Source organism: Papilio machaon, chromosome 6, assembly GCF_912999745.1.
Source record: "Papilio machaon chromosome 6, ilPapMach1.1, whole genome shotgun sequence".
In the NCBI taxonomy this organism is placed as follows: Eukaryota; Metazoa; Arthropoda; class Insecta; order Lepidoptera; family Papilionidae; genus Papilio; species Papilio machaon.
This window is the reverse complement of record NC_059991.1, coordinates 6,806,410-6,829,351: the sequence shown is the minus strand read 5'-3', so window position 1 is coordinate 6,829,351 and position 22,942 is coordinate 6,806,410. Positions and strand designations below refer to the sequence as shown.

At 35.1% G+C, this 22,942-nt stretch overlaps 2 protein-coding genes across 2 annotated transcripts; one reads left to right on the top strand and one right to left on the bottom strand.

Annotated features, from left to right (window-relative positions):
- The first annotated feature begins 309 nt into the window (after positions 1 to 309).
- On the top strand, positions 310 to 4,384 carry LOC106714847 (ruvB-like helicase 1). Its single transcript, XM_045678342.1, has 10 exons — positions 310 to 538; positions 840 to 968; positions 1,225 to 1,399; positions 1,665 to 1,867; positions 2,066 to 2,234; positions 2,358 to 2,449; positions 2,749 to 2,855; positions 3,195 to 3,297; positions 3,427 to 3,518; positions 3,907 to 4,384. Exons 1-10 carry the CDS (start codon positions 398 to 400, stop codon positions 4,064 to 4,066), a joined length of 1,371 nt encoding a protein of 456 aa, XP_045534298.1. The 5' UTR covers positions 310 to 397; the 3' UTR covers positions 4,067 to 4,384.
- Positions 4,385 to 4,826: 442 nt separating this feature from the next.
- Positions 4,827 to 22,223, bottom strand: LOC106715043. Its single transcript, XM_014508237.2, has 14 exons — positions 21,989 to 22,223; positions 11,932 to 12,024; positions 10,378 to 10,519; positions 9,047 to 9,187; positions 8,567 to 8,735; positions 8,242 to 8,356; positions 7,945 to 8,061; positions 7,656 to 7,851; positions 7,322 to 7,487; positions 7,034 to 7,151; positions 6,745 to 6,865; positions 6,457 to 6,633; positions 6,284 to 6,368; positions 4,827 to 6,195 (listed from the first exon to the last, which is right to left on the bottom strand). The coding sequence occupies exons 2-14, from the start codon at positions 11,996 to 11,998 to the stop codon at positions 5,038 to 5,040; spliced, it is 2,772 nt and encodes a 923-aa protein (XP_014363723.2). The 5' UTR covers positions 11,999 to 12,024; positions 21,989 to 22,223; the 3' UTR covers positions 4,827 to 5,037.
- Between the last annotated feature and the right edge of the window lie 719 nt (positions 22,224 to 22,942).

Sequence of the window (22,942 nt, the reverse complement as noted above, 5' to 3'; positions counted from 1 at the left end):
CCGGTCGAGAGAAATGATTGACCGAGTCAGATCTAGTTTGCACTGGTTCCTATAAATTGGTAAAAATATTCCTTCACCATTTTCGTTTCTTTTTAAAACATGATCAAGATTTGAGTCCCGAGTTAGTCAAGTTAAAAAGATATTAAACTGTTATAAAACAAAATATTAATTCCAAGTAGAACAAGGAACAAGGTTACAGTCATCACAAGCACATCTCTATAGGTGCGTTGATTGTTATTTGCTTCCCCAATTCCTGGCATGTGTCAATGTCACTGTCACAGAATTTTCCTCGCCGTTTTTGGCGTTTGTTTGGCGATTGGTTCCTGTGCAGTGTAGCTTGTCTTAATTCTAACGTTTTTAAAATTTTAAACGTTATACTACAAGAATCATTTGCAAAATGAAAATCGAAGAAGTCAAGAGTACTGCTAAAACTCAAAGAATATCGGCTCATAGTCATATTAAAGGTTTAGGATTAGATGAAAATGGTGTACCTATTCAAATGGCAGCCGGTCTCGTGGGCCAAGAATCAGCCAGAGAGGTGATTTATACTGAAACAAGATGTTTTCTTTGCATTTGATTTCTAATAACAGAATTTTGTGTTTGGTTTTATGTTGTTGATTACATTTTGGTCATGTTTTACGAGTTTAAATATTGATCAAATAGGTTAGTTTGTTTGGTTACCATGGAGCCCAAGAATGATAATGCAGTTTCATATTTAGATTGTTTCAATTATGTTTTCTATCAAATAATACTTCGTACATAACATTGTAACCTAAAGTCATTATTATTTATTGTTATTGAAATCTTGAACTTTTATATTTATTTTTGTTATTTTGTAGGCGGCCGGAATAGTGGTAGATATGATAAGAAGTAAAAAGATGGCTGGCCGCGCCTTGCTATTGGCAGGTCCCCCTGGGACTGGAAAAACGGCAATTGCATTAGCCATTGCCCAGGAATTAGGTAACAAAGTAAGTATTGTACTTTCTTGATACAAGGTGATTGTGTGATTTTTTTACAGTTTGATTACAATTTAAAAAAAAGTAGATGGCGGAATTGAGAACCTACTTTTTGGTTAAGTAATTGTAAGCACTCTTTCTTAATTATATTACAATACTTGTTTTTTTATATAAAAAATGATTACTACATAAAGGAAGAGATACTATAACCAATAAAGTTATTGTAATTTATAAAACTTTGTGTTAAGCGTGTACTTTATTGTTTTAGGTGCCTTTCTGCCCTATGGTAGGGAGTGAGGTATACAGTACAGAGATTAAGAAGACTGAAGTTCTGATGGAGAACTTTCGGCGAGCAATTGGTCTCCGTATCCGTGAGACTAAAGAAGTGTTTGAAGGTGAAGTAACGGAACTCACACCAGTGGAAACAGAAAATCCTGCTGGAGGTATAATTTTTAATGTATTATTAAACATTTAACACATTCACCACTGATTGATCCTACAAGTTTAAAGACTTTCAACTAGAAATTTGTAGTGGTATTATGCTTTCTAAACTTTGTTCATAGAACAAAGATAAATGTCCTAAATTATATGGAAAGTTATGTTTATTTGACCAAGGAATAATCTTTTTTATTTGCAGTATAAATTATACACTTTGTCATAATTATGTAAAAATAAATATTTCATGAATGTATTTTGAATTTGTTTTAGGATATGGAAAAACAGTTTCACATGTTATTATTGGTTTGAAAACTGCAAAAGGTACAAAGCAATTAAAATTAGACCCTACTATATATGAGTCATTGCAGAAAGAAAAAGTTGAAGTAGGTGATGTGATCTATATTGAAGCCAACTCCGGTGCGGTGAAACGTCAAGGGAGAAGTGATACATTTGCTACAGAATTTGATCTTGAGGTATAACACAAAAATAAATTGTACCTATTATAAATTAGTTTTAGAACTAGACCTAAATCCAATAAGCAAAAAAAGTTCTGTATCAAATTTTAGGTTTGGTCATTATTACTTATAACTAAATTTGTCAATTTAAAAACTCCGATTAGGTTAATTGTATGAAATATATAAAGTTTATTAAATTCTATCATTCTATTTTAGGCGGAAGAATATGTACCATTGCCGAAAGGTGATGTTCATAAAAAGAAGGAGGTAGTACAAGATGTTACTTTGCATGACTTGGACTGTGCCAATGCGAGACCACAGGGTGGTCATGACATTATGTCAGTCATGGGTCAGCTAATGAAGCCAAAGAAAACAGAAATTACAGGTATGACATAATTATTTTTAACATGTCTTTATTTATTTTATTTTAAAGTTGTTTGCAATTTATTTATAGTTAAATACAGATTCTTGAGATAAAAATTTAAGTTAACTGATGCTATTTTTACAGATAAATTAAGAAAGGAAATAAATAAAATAGTGAATAAATATATAGACCAAGGTATAGCGGAGTTAGTTCCTGGTGTTCTCTTCATTGATGAGGTTTGTTTTTAGTACAAATTTTTATACAGATTCAAAATATCCACATACCCTTCCCACACTTTTCTTATAAAGGAAAGGATGTGATGGGGAAGTGGATTAGATGGAGGAGGGGATGCATAGAAAGAGGACATATCCTATTTCTATGTGTCCTCTGTCAAATTTTCGCTATCCCTCCTCTGTCAATTAAAGGTAGATAACGCATTTGTAATTGCGGATGTCTATGGGCAACGGTCCCTTCGTTATTTAGGCGTATTGGTATAAAAAAAAATCGACCATTAATACTATGTCTGATTATTCAGGTTCACATGTTAGATATTGAAACATTCACATATCTGCATCGCGCCTTGGAGTCAGCTATCGCTCCAATTGTCATTTTTGCTACTAATAGGGGACGCTGTCAAATAAGGTGAGTGACAATGTGTCATTGTTTGCTCCTTGTTAAATATGAAAATATTAAGAATTTTATTGTAATAGGATATTTGGTTTTTATTAATTCACTAACTGTTGCCTGTGATTCCGTCCGCTGCGGAATTAAAATAATTTAATTAGTAGCCGATAAGATATTCCAGGCTATAATCTATATTCTATGTTCCACCTCGATACATTCAGCCATTTTGGATTTAAACAAACATTTATCCATCCAAATTTTGGCATTTATATTATTAGGAAACTTACTTCTGATCTGCAAGTCACTATTTAATAGACTTTCCGATATGAATAATTGTTATTATTTTATTAATTTCAGAGGCACAGAAGATATAATATCTCCGCATGGGATACCACTTGATCTTTTGGACAGGCTGCTGATTATACGAACTTTACCATATAATAAAGCTGAGCTTTTACAGGTTTGTGTGTAAATTTTCACTATAATTATTATGAAACAGGGTAAAATCTCGTTAAATAAAATATCAAGTGATAAAAAAAATCGAATATTAGTTAATTAATGTAATAGTTTTATTAATTTTCTTTTTCAGATTCTTAAGTTACGTGCAACCACGGAAGGCATAGCCATCGAGGAAGATGCTTTGGCAGCTCTCGCGGAAATTGGCGCTAACAGTACCTTGAGGTAAAAAACTCGAGTCTTTTCAATTCTATTGCTTATACTTTCGTGAGACATAATTAATTAATTAATTAAGAACAGCTTAACTCCGTATGATCGTCCGGTGACGGCACCGACTAGTTTCGGATCCGTCGGGGGTCCATCTTCGTGGTGAGTGTTTATTTTGAAGACTTTACGGTCGCGTTCCGTTTTGCACTGAGTGCGTGAAGATGGACCTCCGACGGGTCCGAAACTAGTCGGTGCCGTCACCGACGATCACATTTGAGTTAAGCCGTTATTAATTAATTTTTTCAATTCTGTTGGATCAAAACATTAATTTTTTATTTGGTAAACTACATATGAACGTTATTATTTTAATTTTTGACTTTTAAAAAAGTAAATAAATTTGTATCAGGTATGCGGTACAGTTGTTGACGCCGGCGTCTCTGACGGCGCGTGCGGACGGCGCACAGCGCATCTCTCCGCCGCATATCCAGGCTGTACATACACTCTTCCTCGACGCCAAGTCCTCCGCACGCATCCTCACGCAGCACTCCGATAAATATATGAAATAGACTTAATACTTAGTCCACATATAATGCGTTTCAAATACGAATGTGCAAGAAACCACGCCATATTGTGACGTCACTGCTCTCAAATCGTAAAAAGAGTATAAAAAATATTCTGAATCTTCGAGTTTATATAAATACCTTTCTGGTAGTTTTTGACAAGTTGATGTTATTTAAGACGCATATTTTCATTTGAGACGTAGTATATTTGCAGTTGGTGAATAATTCCAGTTTTATAAAGAAAGGCACACATGGTTGACATTGCAAATTTGACTAGTGATAATATTTTTGTACCTTCTCAAAATGACGTACGAAATATTTGTGTGAGCACTATTTTTGAATGAAGTGAATTTGTTTTAATTTTAGTTTCGTAATAAAAAACTACTAAAGTACATAGGTATTTTGTTAATAGTGTTGCCATTATTTTGTTTAAATATTAGTTGTCCTCAGTATTTTAAGGTTATGTTTCTATAACTGTACTTGTTCAAACCTATGTTTATAACAATATAAAAGCTATTTTGGTTTTGTTAAAAAAACATTCATTGAAGAAAGAAGATTCCATCGTAACTTTAGTTCTGACTTTAATTTGCATTTTTCTGTTTTGATTTATGTTCATCCTGTGATATCTTATGTTAAGATATAACCATTTTTCTTAATTTTTGTTTTAAGAAAGCGAGGATGCTAGTTCATTTCACTGATTAGTGCTTAAGCCTGTGAGGATTATGTAAAAAACATATTAATAAATAAGTTTTTATTAAAATCGTGTTTCTTATTCTCCTACACGTCATACTAAACTTATGTACATATAAAGAATTAAATATAAACATTTTAACAACGTGCTTTCGACATGTCAGTTTTTTCAAGGCTTACATTATTCAAAACCAAAGAAGACGGGCAGGTCTTTGTACCGGTGTGGCGGATATCAACGTTTTTGAGTTATTTCTGTTTTTCATGTCTCAAGTAGAAAGTTCAGTCAGTCACGTTGGGTTCAGTTCAGGTGAATTTTTAAGGTCGGTTTTTTGTAAGAACGGCACTGGGATAAATCTCGAGTCACCTTTCGATTGCACGGTGGAGCTCGGGTCCGGGCTCGAGGTGGGAGGATGAAATGTGGGCAAGTCGACTCTCACCTCCGGCTCGGCGATGTGTCTGTACAACGCTTCGAACTGCATCTCCTCAGATACCGAATGTGATTTTATTTTCCTTTCTTCTCTAGCGTTGCTCGGGTAGACTATGAGTATCTTCTCCCCGGCGCTGTGTAAGGCGACCGGTGGCAGAGCGGTGCTGGTGGTGACGACGGGCCCTGGGATCACTTGCAGCATCTCCGTGGGTGCCGGCCGCAATTTATCAGTCGTGGTCGTGCTCGGAGTGGTGGTGGTAGATGTGGTGGTAGTCGTTGATATCACCACCGGAATATCGGGGTCCTCGGGAGTCTCGATCTCGCGCATCTCGCCGGGTGGGCCCATGTTCCTAAGGGATTCGATCTTCATTTCCAGCGTCGGTGTAGGCACCGGCACGGAGCTCGTTACGTTCCCGTCCTCTGTCGGAATGTATTTGGCTGTAGGTTTCAGCAGCTCCCGTGCCCCGAATATCGGCAACCGCGGTGCGTAAGCTGACACCAGCGGCAACAAGGTGTCCCGCGCGTATCGCTCGGCCCTCGATATAAATGACGCGAGTCTCGATGGTAGGAATTGTACTGCAAATCCCAATTCTTCTTTTTCAGTAGTCGCACTCAACGAATATGTTTCGTAAGTAGGAGTCGTCACGTCATAGTTTTTAGGTTTCCGAGAGGAAGGTGGGGTTTGACGCGGGGGTCGAGTCGGTCTTAAAAGGGGTTCGGATATTTCAGGACTTTCGTCAGCAATGTCGATCCTTTGTCGCGGCGTTTTGCGAGGTCGCGGTCGTAGAACGGGTTCTGCAATTTCGACTATGCCATTCGGCGCTGTCTTCGTGTTGGTCATGCCGAAGGCGCGGCCGGTGTCGGTGACGCTGTCCCACTCGTAGTTATCGACTAGAACGAAAGATGTTCTCGGTGGATCTTCAGGAAGTTCGTTATCGAGAACATCTATTGAAGGTTCTTTGGTTTTGTCTTCTTTAATGTTCTCATCTAGCACTGTGGCGTTGTCCGATTCGTTATCCTGAAAATGTTTTTTTTAAATTATTTTCTTTTACGAAAGCTTTTAAAAGCTTTGTAATGGAATAATTTTTTCTATTTATTGTATTTACCTGTAGCATGGGACAATCACCGGGATATAACGGTAATCTAACTGATTCATCTGTCGTCAACTTCACATGTTTACAGAAAGATGACCTGCGGACGAATTTAAAAAAAAACAGATAAAATAGGATTTGATAGTTACGTATGATAGAGAGGACACTAGGCTGCAAACATCACTTACGTCTTGCCGAAGCTGTCAGTGATGAGGAACTTGTGAAGGCGGACAGCGCGGGCGCCTGCTGTCAACCAGCCCGAGTAGGCGGCGTAGTGTAGCGTGACGCGTAGGGGCACGCCCAGCGCGGGGTGCGGCACGAGCACGCGGGAGAAGTGCAAGCGCCCCACCTGATTGTTCTCGCGCCTGCGAAAAGAGAAACAATCTTTTTAGAGGGCAAATACAGAAATATAAAATGAACATTCAATCAACCTGTTTTAGTAAAACAAAAAATAGTTCTGAGGAAATTGTACTTACTTATTCATAGGGAAAGATTCATTGAGGCCAGAGTCACCATGTAAAGTTAAGGTAATTTTGCCATAGGTCGTCTTTTCTCCGGGCTCAGTAGCGCCCCACACTGACACGTGGTACTGATGAGCTGAAAAACGTTTTGTAATTTTATAATTAAATTGAAGTTTCTACTAGTTAAGTTGAAAAGTTCACTATTCCTAAATACGGTACGAACATCGACGAAGATAATACTCGACGGTTACCAATTAATGCTCTTCTATAGGAGTAATTACATAAATTTGTGCAACTTTCATACCACAGAAGGGTTCTTCCTCTCGTGTGACTAAGTACAGAGGACCGCGGCCTAGCGAGCGGTCCGCATAGTAGCCCATGTTGCCGCATCGCCGCTCCTCGCTGCATGGGAAACATCGACCCTGGATACAAAATATAGATATATTGTCATTTGATCAATTACAAAAACAACGGTGTTCAATCGATAACGTAGAGTCTTTAGCCTTTAGAGTATCTTTTGTCGTTACAAATAAAGTATTAGGAAATTAACGACACACAAAAAAAATAAAAAATAACTAATTTTGTAACGTACCTCAAGAAAGGTGTCGTAGTCTAAGCAGGGGAAAGCGGGAAAGTGGCACTTGGGTGATACAGAGTCGGTGAAGAATTTGTAGGCGCGGCGGTGGTTGCACAGCGAGCGGCCCTCCGCAGACGCAGCCGCCCACGGCAGCACCAAGTCAGATACTGCGCCCACGAACCTGTATTTATTTTATATACTATACAATCATAACTAAAATATCACTGAACTCATACTTAATTTGGAATTATTTTCTACCGCTTACTCTACGCCTAACATATCCAATATGTCTCTTTCCTAGAAGAAGACTGGCATCGCATTTACATTTTAATTTCTTGGTAGAACGTACAAATTAGAGCATCCATGCTGCACTCGTCCGCCGTTGGGATAAAAATCGACATGTCCCAGCGGCTGTGCGGCTCCCAGCCCGCCCAGGATAAGAGTCTCCCCGTTGGAGTGAATCACATCTACGAACTTGGCGTCCGTGCTATCGAGGCGCACCCGAGGGTCTTGGAAGTCGAATAGTGGCCCGGCAGGATCGAGACCTACAGTAATATATTTAAACTCAGTATAATGGTTTCTTTATCAGTCGCAATCTTAGTTAAGTTAACAAAGGTAGAGTCATAACCTCATCATACCTGTTATTCGACTTATGTTTCTCAGTTCGGAGCCCGCAAAGCCAGCGACATGGGCTCCCAAACTAAATCCAATTAAGTGGACGTCTTCAAACTTCAAATCTATGTGTTCAGCTAATCCTGTAACATTTACATACGGAAAAGTTTTAATTTAACATCGATTCACAAATTAAATAAGTCTACCACAGATAACAAACTGGTCGGTGTACACCACCGGTAACCAGTTATGCTGCATGTTTGTTTTACCGAATCATTGTCGAAATTAAATTGCAATACAATATTAAGGTATATTTATCTTACCTTGCAGCATCATGGCGAGCTGCTTGCCCACGAGTCGGGTGTTAGCGGCGGCGCGCAGGTAGTTAGGCATCGAAGCGCCGCCCTCCCAATCCACGCACACTACGTTACATTCTTCCTGTTACAAACATGTTAAATGTTGTATTAATAGAAGCTGTTTACCTTCTCTTATAAAATCTTAAACTTGAACAATGTATAGCTCCATTCATAATTGGAGAAAAAACACTCATGCGATGACGTATTTTTATAGTACACCGGTGCATTTTACGGTGGTCTTATGTTATTGTGATCTCGTAGCAGCCAATCTTAAAGATTCAATAGTACTCACAACGGCCATCAATGCGGATCTCATTTCGTATACCCAGACGTTGTCGCAGTTGGAGCCGAAGCCGTGCACGATGATGCGGGTCGGCTTGGAGGAGTCGAAAGCGCGTTCTGCCCAGCTCCACGCCGCCGACATATTGGCCGCCGATACCGACATTAGTGGCTGATCACCTCTAAAACAGTGTTATAACTTTCACTCATAGTGTATGATAGATCACAAGTTTTAATTACGAAAAGGCAATAAGGGACAATGTAGCGTCACAGGTTATAATTGAATAACGGTAGTAGAGTAAGTACTGAAATTTTTCATAAAAGTGTACGTCAGATTATTTGTGTAAAATTTCACTTTCTGTTCCATCTACCCACTCTGCGTACCTAGCGCACGTATTCTGAAACTTAAAAATTGTTACTGCTATAAAATTTTAAAACACATATATAACATCTACCTAGGCGGAATTCGATGAATATTTTGACACAAACGAACCTGTTCATTGTAGAATACATGAGAAAGTTGGTGCCGACCTCCTGTGGCGGACTGGGCAGCGTCTCCAGGTACGCGAAGGGCCCCGAGTCTTCGAAGCATCCGAACTGCCCGTAGCAGACGCTGCCCTGGGACCTCTTCGTCCTGGAATACGTGTAACAATATTGTATACTGAATCACACAAATTAATTACTAACTAAGTTAAATACGAGTAAAACTGAAACTGTAATCAAAATTATAATTATGAAAAAATCACTTAAAGGCATATACGAATTAAAGTTTTAAGAAGAAATCGATTTAATAGCAAGGCTCCACTGTTTAAGTTTTTATTGTACGTTTCTTTTATTTTATGAAAAAAAGATTTACGGTGCGGTTAACTAGAGCGCGCCAAAAATCTCTTTTACATGGATTAACTTTTTAAATAAACGTTTTTAATCTTTTTTTTCTACTTTGTAGTTTAAATTGTAGATAATTTCAAGCAAGTTATGATAAATTGTTCATCTTAATAATGTAGTCATTTATGTATTAGTTATTCTTTGTTTCGTCGAAGTTATTTCCGTGAGAACAATAAGCTTATTTCGCATCAAAGTATGTAATGTAAAAAGAAAAGATCTTGCAACAATTGAAACGTGTAAATTTAAGTGAAAGCATTGTAATGGGTTTCCTTTTACTGTTTCGTGGGAAACATCATCTGCTTATTCAAGTACTATGTTGTCTTTTGAAATTTATTTAAACTTGGTTATTATGAGTTTAAGAAAATAGCTAATATTTGTCACTCTTTCACGTTTTTGGAGCATGGTTTTTCCAAGAATGATTTTACGGCAATAATAATGACATCGCAAATACACAATGTCCAATTTAAAATAATGTTTATTGTATAAAATCCATTACAAGAATAAGAAATAAGTTTTAGTATTCAAGCAGCGTAACAACGCTGGATGCATTGTGTGTAAAATATGAGTATAGTTACTTACAGCTTTTAACTTACGGAAATTATCTTATTGTTTGAGAAGTTGTCTGTCGACGTAATAAATATCAACGATTTCCGTATTCAGAGTTATTATTGCATATATAAAAGAGAATATATTCATTGATTTTTTAAAGTAATGTTTTCTGGGGGTTTGCTAAGAAGTTATGACATATTGAAGACGCTAATGAGATTCGCTAGGACCATGAAAAAGTATCCTCGATACTGCTGTGAATGACCATCGATTTGACAGAGGCTTACTACGACGATAAGGGAAATAAACAGATCCTTTTTATAAGAGTGCGTAACTGCGCGGCTTATAACTCGTATTGTTTCTACTTAGTCAAGTTAAATGAGTTTACATTACCTCGTGCGTGCTTTCTTGAGTTCCCATTGGTGTAAGGAGTTCCTAACTGCTGCTAGCAGTTCGGCGTCTCTGCGCTCGTCCTCCGCCTCCTGCGCCGCGGTGGCCGGCCTCCCCGCGCCCCGCCATGCCTCTAGCTCCGCATCTAATTAAATACCATATTGGGTGATGAAGATGTTTACAGTAGTAACATTTAATTTAGAACGCAATTCCATTAATTTCAGGACTATGATTACACTAGCTGTCGCCTGCAATTCCGTCCACGCGTAATTAAAAAAATCATTAATAGCTTATGTGTTCTTCCAGACTATGTACTCAATGTCAAATTTCATCGAGATCCATGCAGCAGTTCTAAAGATACGTTCAAACAAACATAGATGGATGTCCAGCTAAATTTTCGCATTTGTAATATTAGTAAAATGTAACTCTTGGTAAAAACGAAAGAAGTTAAAAAATGGCGTGGTGTAAGTTAAATACATATTTTTAAAGTGATTCTTGTCTTTATGATTCCAACAAAATATGTTTTAATCCTAAAGATATACTCAGTAGTAGTACTCCTTAAGTTTGTAAGTACTTAGTATTCGTTATAAAACTTTATACAGCTAAAGGTATTGCTTAAAAGAAGTCGGCTAATAATTGACCGACTTAAGGTGTTGCATGTTTCTTGTACCCTGACATAATTTAATAATCACCTATTTTGTAATGTTTTGCGAAATTATATAAGGGACTTGAAAACAGTTTTGTAATATTATACAGATAAAAGACAAACAAGGCAAGCGAGAACTCGAGAGAAAGTAACGGAACTAAATTGACAGATATATGTATTGTGTAATACTGTTGTGATTCAACATCCCATTTAAGTGACATGATAGCAATTAAATGGCAAATCGCTAGTAAAGTCTTAAACAATTTAAATCTTTGGTTTACTTTGGAAATTTAATATGGATGTATCAAATATGCGTAGTTGTTAAATGGTTTCCTTAATTTGCGTAATTTTAAATAGTTCAAGCTTTAATTTAATTGTAGGCATCTGAAGAAAACGTTCGTTGTAAATACATTTCTCAAGTCCCACAAAACCATATAGTTTCTGAGTAAAAGTGAAAGAACGTACAAAACCTTGTGAATAACGGACATTGTGCATTGGTTTTGCTCAGACTGGGTGACCTAAATGTCGACAGGCATCTCCGGGTAGACAACTACAGTCTACTTTTTACTGCGCCGAGTGACCTTGATCCATTGTGGGGCGGTATGCGAAGCCTGTAGCGGCCTACTATAGACGAAAGCAGGCCGCTCCCAACGATCAAGATGGTGGGAAACTAAATAACAACTTCATACTAGTGTACGAGATATATTCATATATTCGTATAGTTTTTTACTCTATAGCTGTGCTGAACCGGACATCCTGCTTGAGATTTTATTGACGGATATTGCTAAAGCCCCAATGACGTTTTATTAATTATAAAAGGTTTTAAACAACTTTATGCACCTGTACTGGAAAAAGGTATGAAAATTTTTGTTTTTGATTTATCGACTATTTTACCAGTTAGTGCTACATACATCTAGCTATAACAAGCGACGTGGTAAACAGCAACAGGGCGAGCGAGCGCCAGACTTGCGTCGCCATCCATACGGCCCGGCATTCACGACCACCTGCAATAATAACACGTATTAAGTTTGTTTGACTTTATAAATCTGCTTTCGGGTGTTAAGTTATTCGTTAAAATAGTCTAAAATATTACTCAAAATCATTTCCACCGCTAAAAACAACATTGATTGTTATTACTTTATTTCAATTACGAGCCAAAAACATAATAAATAACCTTTTATATTTTGGATGTGGAAACCGACTATAATTTTTATTTAACTAGAGCTCCATGTTAAATATCACATTATCTATACATATAAAAGAAAGTCGTGTTAGTTACACTATTTATAACTCAAGAACGGCTGAATCGATTTGACTGAAAATTGGTGGGCAGGTAGCTTAGAACCAGGAAACGGGCATAGGATAATTTTTACCCCAGTTTTCTATTTTTTATTCTGCGCGGACGGAGTCGCGGGTAAAAGCTAGTAATAGCATAAAATTTTTATTGCGTGCAATGAAATCATTTCTTGCTTTTACTAATAATTATTATGTAACATAGAGCCTACTCGTACAATGTATTAAAAACAAAATCATACAGTTATATAATATTTTGTTAATTGTATCACTTGTCAAAATTAGTAACCATGATTGTGTTTGGATAGGCGTTGGTAATCTGTTGCAGTATTTACGAGGTCGTTTTAAGGCCTTCCTTAATAAGTAGTGTTAACCTTGTGATCACTTGCCCCATGATATTAGAATTGGGTTGTATGTGCTATTTGTCTATTCATTTTATATTTTTTATAAGTAATATTTTTAAATAAAAAGTTGTATTTATAAAAAGCTTAACTTAAATTAGAGCATTCATGAAAAACATTTTCTCTGGTTATATCATTTTGTTGCAAGAATTTTAAAATTTAAACGTTCGTCGAATTCTTACCGATACATTGTATAAACTGAAAATTGTATTTGTGTACAGTTTAAAGTATTTTTGAGATAACCTATTGAATTTGCATTTAATCGATGTTAACAAGTATGTCATAATTTACATAATTAATTGTAATTATACCTAAATCCTTTTCATATATTCATACCAAACTTATTATTTACGTGTACCCATACACAGTTTGGTGACCTGTCATAGAACAAACAAAGTTTATGATCCTTGACAGCATCATTAAAATCAAGTTTCCTCGAGCCAAATTTAGTTCACATAATCATCCATTGTTTTATTAGTTAGCCATTTTTGATCTAGGTTTGGCGATATCTGTGATTACAAAGTTGTCTTTCATTCTCACAATATAATATTTTATCGACCTTTTGTAAAGGCTATGAATTTTACAAATTGTTGTCAATGTGTGATAAGGATGTGGTTACCATTGATCTTGATCTGTCAGAAAACTTTAGACTAACAAAAATTAGAAGCGGTAAAATTTCTATTGAACCGCGAAAATCCGGATACGGAAGATATTCTACTGCAGTCATCATATTTCAAATTAAGTTTGAAACACATTATATGTTTCTTTATATTTTATTCTAATTTTCGCCTTCTTTGTGAACACGCAATTATGTTTAAACAATTTAAACAAACATCAATATAAACATTAGACAAAGTATCAACAGTCCGCTAATTGATACTTTAGTACAAAAACGTCGTAGTAAAATAAACATACATTATGTATTCAATTCACAATTAACATCGATTCTATGGATTCAGTAGTCATGTATTTCAGAATTTATGAAAGGTACATTAAACTTGTTTACATATTTTGTATTAGGTAAGCTAATAACAATCTGAATGCGTTTAACATAATTTGTGTTCATTGTTCATGCATGGAAATATGTATGTAAAAAGAATTGATACCTCTCACACAGTTGACATAAAGTTTAGCCGATTGCATAAGCGAGAAACTTGGGTTTGTGAGAAACCTCTATTAGCGAAAAGTATCGTACTCCTTTGGATTCTCACTTATCCAGCTTAGACTGTACATGGACACTACGATGGAAATGCTCTAATTCAATTTTGGATGATTGATAATAAAAATTCCTTTGCTATGCTACAGGTAATATCGTTCTATTGTACAATGTGCATTCAAAACATGCGGCTTGTAGGTTTCTTCCATCATTATTTCACGATTAATAAATTCCATTTAGTGCTCTATCTTTTAGGGACTTAAGAATAGTATAAGTTGTTTTAGATTTTTTTTATCACAGTGAATGTATTATGAATATTAATTTCATAGTTGCAGTATTTTATTACAAAGAAATGTGTTTTTCTTCTTAAATTGATGTCTATAAGTAAATACAGTAGAGCTCTTAACATGACTGATGGAATTTTATTTTTGTAAGTATCAATTATGTTTTCAAATTGCACACAATTTGCGTGTTTGCTTTGTTTGATGCACTTAAATTGTAGTTCAATTGGCATAAAACAAAGAAAAACGGCATTCAGTTTTAAATACCAATTACCTTCTTGTGCGTTAAACTACAAACTTGTTTGTGTTGTATTTTAATTAATTTTATTTTTTAAAGCTTTATTCTGAGGCCTCAGATCTTTCAAGTATGATTCTAAAATTTGTATTAATATGTAGTTAATCGAAAGTTTTAGATTATTAGTAACAAAGTATCGTGTTTAGTAATTTCTCCTACACTTGCTTTCATGAGAAATATCTCATTGCAGTGGTGTTCTTTGTCAGGTTTTATATGATATCAATGTCTGCTGATGAAAACTATCGGGTGTTGGCTGGCGGCTGGAGGCTGCTCAGCCGTGACGCGGTCGCGGTGACCGACCCACTTGTTACGGTTGCGCTTCTGCCATTTTTATTAGATCAATGACACCACGTGTATAAAATGACAATTGTATTAATGTCATACCAACCGTGTAATTTTTGGATTTTGATAATGTTGATTTTTCAAGTGTTAAATGACGTTAGTATCAACATGCTAATGTTTTTGTAATCATTGTTAGTAACAAATAAAACAAATTGCACTATTAAAATAACAATGTATAAATTATTCTGCGCAATGTTCGTTCATGTTTTTTATGAGTTCAATCAAATATTGTTTCGTAAATCAAATTTGTGTAATAATATATGTTACGAGATAGGTAAGTTCCATATAACAATACTAATATGTTTTTAATAATACAATATAGATTGTAATCTCTTTGCGACATCATACACAATTGACTAAAACCCACGTAAGCGATTACCGCAATTTGTTACGCTGTTTAGAGCATAATGTTGACTTTGACATTGGCTCAGAAACGTTGAGAATCTACTCTCCTGTGTTACAGGAAGAGTCTATTGACAAAATTGTCTGTTACTTGACATGCGTTGGTGTGATTGTACTCAATGAAATATGGAACATGCCTCTGTATCACATTAAAGAATGTTCTACATTCTAGAGTATTGCGAATATTAATATTACGCAATCACTAAATAGAGAAGGAATTCTTCTTCGAATCAGTCAAGTTCTCTTTCTCAAGATTCTACAAAGATGATTAAGCAAAGGTCAAAAATAAATAAAAGACATTTGAATCATATTAACAACGCGGTCATATCCTTTAAGTTAGAAATGTGACACAAATCTTAAGTAATAAATCGTTATAGATATACATTGAGATAACTTATCAGTTTATATTCTTCCAAATCGTTAGAGTTATAAAATCAGATAGAGTTGGGATTATACCGGAAGATATTACTCCAGTTGAACAAACGGACGTATAAAGAACAGTTACAATACTCGCTGTCTTACTTCCATGAGGTTGCATCGCAATCTAATGACAATTGGTGCCAATATTGTGTGTTAACATAGATTATGGTCACACCATTCAGTCTATTTGAAAAAAAAAACAAAGACAGCAGTATGTTTTCGGACAGGTATTTAAAAAAATGCAATTCATAGATAAAGCAACAAAAAGGAAGTAATAACATTTACTCTCACAATTGTAAGATGGGAATTAATCTTATCGGTGTTTATGTCTATGATGGACCTAAGTTGCCCGTGACCTACAAATATTAATTGCTTTTAACTTAATCTTTATTTATACTGTTTGAATCAATCGTCAATATTATTGAATCTTTTTTATTTCATAACGGTTACCTTTAACGAGAGGTCAATTAAAATAGCTATATAACAGAAAATAAATTTAACTAGCGGTATATGAAATTCTAGTTAGCCATCGATTCTCCTCGGCCTCGTACGAATAACAGTGGTTAAGACTTGTAATTTCCCTCGTAAAGTTAGAGCATTCTTTAACTACAGTTTCACCGTCAACATCATCCCACTGTCCTTACTCACGAAGGATACGACAGGTTTTCGTTCTCCTGATCGATCTATCTTCGGTAATTTAGGTCGTCACTCCCTTGTTCTTCTCACCTTTTCCTCATGTTTTGTCATTATTTCTCACCACCAGAGTTTCTGTTGCAATTTTTTGCTAATAAGGCAACTTCTTTGAAGTCAAAATGTTAAAATATAGTCTTGTCTCTGTGATAGTATATAGCATCTTATTTGAACATTCAACAAGATTATATATTTTTATTTTCGAATAGAGTCGTGTCTATAACTTCTTAGTTTTTAAACTTCAACGTAACAAAGACTTTGTTTTTTGTAATTCTTATACAAATGCATTATACTTTGAAGTATGTAGAATTAAATATTATCTAAAGAAACATAAACTTCCTTCTCCGTTTCCTTTATTTTCACAATTATTTAATAATCTATTATCAAGATTACTACTTTCTTCTTACAAATATTTTACATTTAGACATCAACATTTCATGTCTTATAAAGTGACAATTATTACATACTTAATTAAAATACAAAATCAGAATGTGTGTTTCTTGTAATGTTTACAATTAATAACATACTGTTGTAGCGCCAATAACCTATTGGTTTATTAATTGGTTTATTTGAAAAAAAACTTAATTTGTAGCCGATGTGTTCTAACAGACTATGTTCTACATCCATGCCAAATTTCATCGAGATCCGTGGAACCGTCCTCGAGATACCTTCTAAGAAACATCTATCCAAACATTAACATTTATGTTATTAGTAAGATATCAAGCGTTTTTTTCGGAGCGTTATTTCTGTTCGTAATTACCTATATATTAGGTCCTTACATATGAAATTGGCGTTTTTCGTACTAGCCACTTTAATCACGAATTTCTCCTCTTTGGTAAGGAATTCCAAATTCAAATTTGTACAGCTATAGACTCATGTATTTGTGGTTCGATGACCGTCATTCATTTGTTTTTTTTCTTCTGTTTTTTTCTGTTTGCGTCACTCATTTTACAAAATGGAAAACTTAAAATATCGCATTATTTACGAGTACGAGTTCCGCCGTGGCACTAGTGCTGCGGAAACGACTCGAAGGGTGAATGATGTGTATGGCGGTCGTGTTGCAAAAGAAAACACAGTTCGTTTTTGGTTCCAACGTTTTCGTTCTGGAAATTTCGATCTGCAGAACAAGCCCCGTGGACGGCCTGAGACTCAATTTGATAATGAAGAGTTGAAGGCTATTGTGGAAGCGGATCCATCGCAAACCACGTCCGAGTTAGCTGCAGGCTGCGATGTTAGTGATAAAACTGTTTTAATTCACTTGAAGCAAATTGGGAAGATTAAAAAGCTTGAAAGGTGGGTACCTCACGAATTGACTGAAGCAAACCGGCAAACGCGCGTCGACTGTTGCGTTACATTACTAAACCGGCACAATAATGAAGGTATTTCAAACCGAATCATTACCTGTGATGAAAAATGGGTTCCTTACGATAATCGGAAGCGCTCAGCGTAATGGTTGGATCCTGGCCAGCCAGCCAAATCCTGCCCCAAGCGAAAATTAACCCCAAAAAAGTTACTTGTAAGCGTTTGGTGGACTAGTGCCGGTATTGTTCATTACAGTTTTCTCAAATCTGGCCAGACTATTACGGCTGATGTCTATTGTCAGCAATTGCAAACCATGATGGAAAAGCTAGCGGCTAAACAACCTAGGCTGGTCAATCGCTCCACGCCACTGCTGCTTCACGACAACGCTAGACCTCACACTGCGCAACAGACGGCTACTAAATTAGAAGAGCTTCAATTGGAAAGTCTAAGACATCCTCCGTACTCCCCGGACCTTGCTCCAACAGATTACCATTTTTTTCGAAATTTGGATAACTTCTTGCAAGGGAAAAAATTCAACTCCGATGGGGCAGTCCAAATCGCCTTCAAAGATTTTATTGATTCCCGTCCGACTGGTTTTTTTAGTAAAGGGATCAATGAACTACCTATGAGATGGCAAAAGTGCATAGAAAATAATGGTTCATACTTTGATTAATTAAATATATTATATTAAAAAATATTCGACTTTTTGTTCCTCCCATACAAAACGCCAATTTCATATGTAAGGACCTAATATAACCATCTGTACAATATTGTCATCCCTTCGTTCTCTATGAAACAAGTTAACAAAATGTTTTTAAACGTGAGTGAAAACGCAAGGTTGTATGATTTTGTATTCACGATAATAAAGCTTAACGTTATATTAAGTGGCGCAGATTGTGTATAATGATGAAGTGATGCGAGAAGTGTCCATAATGCTTTCTCTTTGCTTTATTGTCTGCGTTTCTAAGTTCAACGCTTACAAATAAATTTATATGTGAAAGTAAATCATTGATATTGGATAAAAATTATCAATAATCGTAAAAAACATCTATGACTAGAATCAAATAGCTTTATGAGTAAACAGTAGGCGCGGTCGACTATAATTTTGGGTCAATTTATATACGATATCATGGATGTTTGTTAGTCGCATAACATTGGTATAACGTAATTAAAATTAAAAGCTTAAATAAATATTAATTTGATACTATATATTCTTGATATTCATAAATTCATAAACCTTTACATTCTTACCTTGATACTTGTTGTTTTTTTGCCTTGTTTTTTTATTATAATAATATCCTGCGTATTTTTTGTAATAACGTGTACAATACAAAAAGTGGAAATATTTTTTATGACAAAATTTGTCATTACTAATTTGTTTGTTTTAAAGTTGACTATCCTTGACTCCATATTATAATGTAAATTGTATGATTTATACTTTACAATAAAGCGACCTATTAGTGTCGATTACTTTTGCACGAAATTTGAATATTAAATGTCAATTATCGAAGTAAAGTTTAAAAATATTGAATTGATCTTAGAATTTGGTGACGGGCGTGAGACGCTCATGTTTTTGACTTTCACTTACTCTGCAACGCATTAGTATGACCTCTAGATAGGGTTACCGTCATTTAATATGAATATTAATTTTACATATTATAACAATTAAGAATAAAATATATATATTAATATATTTATTTATTTTATACAATAAACAAACAATTGAACATATCAATAATGCTGAATATTAATAGTTGATTTTGCATATCCAATTACATTAAAAAAGTCGTTTAGTTTTAATAGAGCTCTTCGCATTAAGCTTTGATATATTTATTTATTCGTACATTGTAACGTATGGCGCATACGTAGTCAATTTTTGTATTTTTTCGTATTTTTGTCAATTATTCATGCGTCATCAATGCTGACATAGCCCTAGTTGTGTTTTGGTTAGCGGGCGGCCTCGAGTCTCAGGAGCGCGGAGTGAAAGCTGGCCGCCGCTGCACTCTATTACCAGAGTCGGAGTGCACTGTCCACTGTTACGTCACACTCAGCTGTGCTGGTAACCACCTTGTTTGTGTCTATAATTATCGGATACTGGCAGTTTAAAAAATTAAACTAAGTTGGTACATATTTCAAGCTTTACAATAATAAAAAAATATTTTCTAAGTTACCAGTATGCAACTCTATAGAGATCGATTTATCAGATATTCTAGCATATTCGTAGCATGCGTTTTGCACAGTTTTTTGTAACGTTATCGTTTTTAAAATTTGAGTGTGAATAACATAATTTCATTAAAATAATAGTTAATTTTGAAATTAGACTAGTGACTTTAATTAAATGATTTGTTTCTATGAATCTAATGTTAATTCCAAACACATCAATTTGTCCGTTGCACACTAACGACCTTATAAAAGACTTAAACGCGTGCGTGGGTATGTTTCTCATTGTTTTAACTGCCCTGCCTATCTACTTCAATTTCTGTTTGAAAGTGTCTATTATTTTTTTTTTTTTAAATACGAATATAGCAAAATTGTGAAAATGAAAACGGAAGTTGTCAATATGTGCTATATTTTTGACTCTTGGTTCTTTTGGCATTATCTAACGGTTACATAATAATTTGCATAAAGCAAACGAAGTAGTACGCTACGTCAAAAACATTGCATGTCTGTCAACTTTTGACAGGTGTGCTGAGCAAGACTTCCGACATGTTCAAGTTCAGGCTTCGGCTTTGAAAGGAATTTATTCAAATTTTGACGCGCTCAGAGAATTCATTGTAATTTTCTTAAAATTAAATTCAAATACTAAAGTTATAGCGTACAGAAATGTGCAAAATTCAAATACGGTTCCAGTAGAAAGCGTTGTTAGCTTCAATGCCGAAGTGGTCAGAAAGTTGTTTCGTAACATGTTGACGTAACGCCGACAAGTCAATACCGACAAAAAATATCAAATAACGCAGCAATGGCAGCGAAACATTATCATAATTTTATGCAGTAAATTGAACTTGTTTCTTGAGGAGGAAAAAACGTATACTGATTTAATTTGAAGCTTCCCTGAAAGAATATTCTTAAGTACATCTTTAACTTTGTGCATTAAATAAAATTAACGACGTACCAAGAAATAATTGCAAACACAATTAACGTTGTCGATAAAATTACTACATTCATTCACAAATGTGATATAGTGGAGTGTACGATAAAGTGCTGTACAATATATATGGATCTAATTAAGATCCATATATATTTTCAAACCGTGGTATAATATTCTTAAATATTTTTTGCATGGAATCGCACGTCATTTTTTTGTTTATAAAAATAGCCTTGGCATTTAATACCGGTCGAGTAGTCGAGTACAGACATTTATAAATTGTTACAAAAATGCATTGTCAGATCCATGTAATGTTTTATCTGAAGCTTAACAAAGTTTCAGTACCGATTGAGCAAAGGCAAAAGAAATCCACGTGGTCGACAAACGAATTAGTAAACAATAAGTATTCATATGTTAAAGTGCAATTAATATGCCGTTAGAGCGTACGTAACGTTCAGTACATACCAGAAGCGCGGTACACCAGCCGTTACACTGTTGCTTGCAGACTTTCGTAAAGACAAACCGATTGATAAATATATCACGTACAAGCCATTTCATCACTATCGGCGTTCACAGGACGGCTGCAATTGTTTCACGTTATGAATTCGAATGTGGAACTTTTTGCTGTAAAATTGCAGTACTGTATTGCACACCCTTGCTACAAAACACTTAGCTAAGAAAATGAAACCGATTTAATATATGTGCCGTGGGAGATCGATTGTTCTTCGTCACAATAGATATAAAAATAATGATAGAGTGGATGTAGGTTGCTCATTTGTTTGTTATCTATCGTACGGTATTATCGAATAGTTTTCTATTGTAAGAAAGAAAAACTTACTGAGAGATATTATTGTTTTGATGCGTAATGTATAGTTCTCTAATTATGACATATAGTGAGATAACAATGCACTTTAGATGATGCGTTAGATGCTTCATTCGTAATAGTATTTTATCAATAGCAAAAATTGATTTCTATATAGGTTGATTGTATTCCAACAAATTTATTTAGAACTGACTATTGAATGAAGACTACTCAGTTATATTATAATGTCCAGTATGAAAATTGTGAAGTTGTTTATTAACTTGATTTAACTTTTTAGCAAACAAAGTTATTGTTTGAAATAAAAATTATGATGATTAACGAGGAAGTTTCTAATAGCGTAATACTTTTACTAAGTAATTATGATTACTTCAAGTGTAATTACTTTAACATTATTATATATTAAGACAACACAGCTTACTTTCAATAGTATTGCAATGTTATTAATTAATATAACTTAGATTTAACTTAATTAACTTACACTAAAATGTCTTCCTGGTACGACTTGTTAAATACAAAACAATTGGTTCATTCACACTTTCTTTAATGAAAAGTTAACTTTCTATTAAATTTTACAAACACAGCACTTGCAACAACTTCACACGATTGTCGATAAAAACTGATTTTGTGTCCTGTTACGATAGTTGTAAGGTTAAAAATTGTAAGTTCTATCGATAAAGACGCGCGCGACTGTCGGTGTCGTGCGGTAGACTGCGCCTGCGCATGGCGCGATGGAGAAACTCAAGAGAAAAGTGGCTTCCCACTGCGCGCCGCAGCTGCTAGTTACATCAGTACACTTTTGTGCATCGCTTCTTAACAAAATACCTTTTAAATTGTATACTTCTTTTAATCTTTTGTATTGTCACAGAAAAACAAAACTATACTTACCCGGACGCAAGGCATTACTTGCGGATGTGCACTTCCTTTTTTCCGTATTTAGTTAGATAGCGTTCAAGTTTTGCGCATTAATGTTCATTAAATAGTCTTAAATTTTTATTCATATACATTTGACCTTATCATTAACTAGAAACTATGTTAATGAACTACTCAAACCGCAATTTATCAGCTAAGAAGCTCACAAGATACCTGCATTTATGAATTTAAAAAATTACAAATCGATAGACTAATAAATTCTCTATTTCATACAAACCACATTCGAAACTTTTGGATTTAGGGAAGCGAATTATTGCACAAAGCTTACAGAATCTCTTACTCTTGAGAGCTTGTAGCATATACCATTCAATATAGCACTCTTTAACACGTTAACTGCGGATTGAGGCAGAACAGGCCCAAAGCGTGACTTCTCGCTGGTGCGGCAGTCAAAATCGGGTTGTTTCGCTCTGTGCGGGAGGCTACTAGATCAGTATTTCTATGAGTACGACAGAGTCAAATATATAGAAATGTTTCTCTTGCGATATCTAGCCCAATGGCGTAA

What these genes read in the sequence shown, in the direction of transcription:
- LOC106715043 (XM_014508237.2), bottom strand. Translation starts at nt 11,998, where the DNA reads ATGGCGACGCAAGTCTGGCGCTCGCTCGCCCTGTTGCTGTTTACCACG. An exon ending in CTCAAGAAAGCACGCACGAG is followed by an intron (nt 9,188 to 10,377) that starts GTAATGTAAACT and finishes CACGTATTCCAG; the next exon opens with GACGAAGAGGTCCCAGGGCA. An exon ending in CAGCATGGATGCTCTAATTT is followed by an intron (nt 7,488 to 7,655) that starts GTACGTTCTACC and finishes AAATAAATACAG; the next exon opens with GTTCGTGGGCGCAGTATCTG.
- LOC106714847 (XM_045678342.1), top strand. Translation starts at nt 398, where the DNA reads ATGAAAATCGAAGAAGTCAAGAGTACTGCTAAAACTCAAAGAATATCG. An exon ending in CCCAGGAATTAGGTAACAAA is followed by an intron (nt 969 to 1,224) that starts GTAAGTATTGTA and finishes TTATTGTTTTAG; the next exon opens with GTGCCTTTCTGCCCTATGGT. An exon ending in AAAGAAAACAGAAATTACAG is followed by an intron (nt 2,235 to 2,357) that starts GTATGACATAAT and finishes CTATTTTTACAG; the next exon opens with ATAAATTAAGAAAGGAAATA.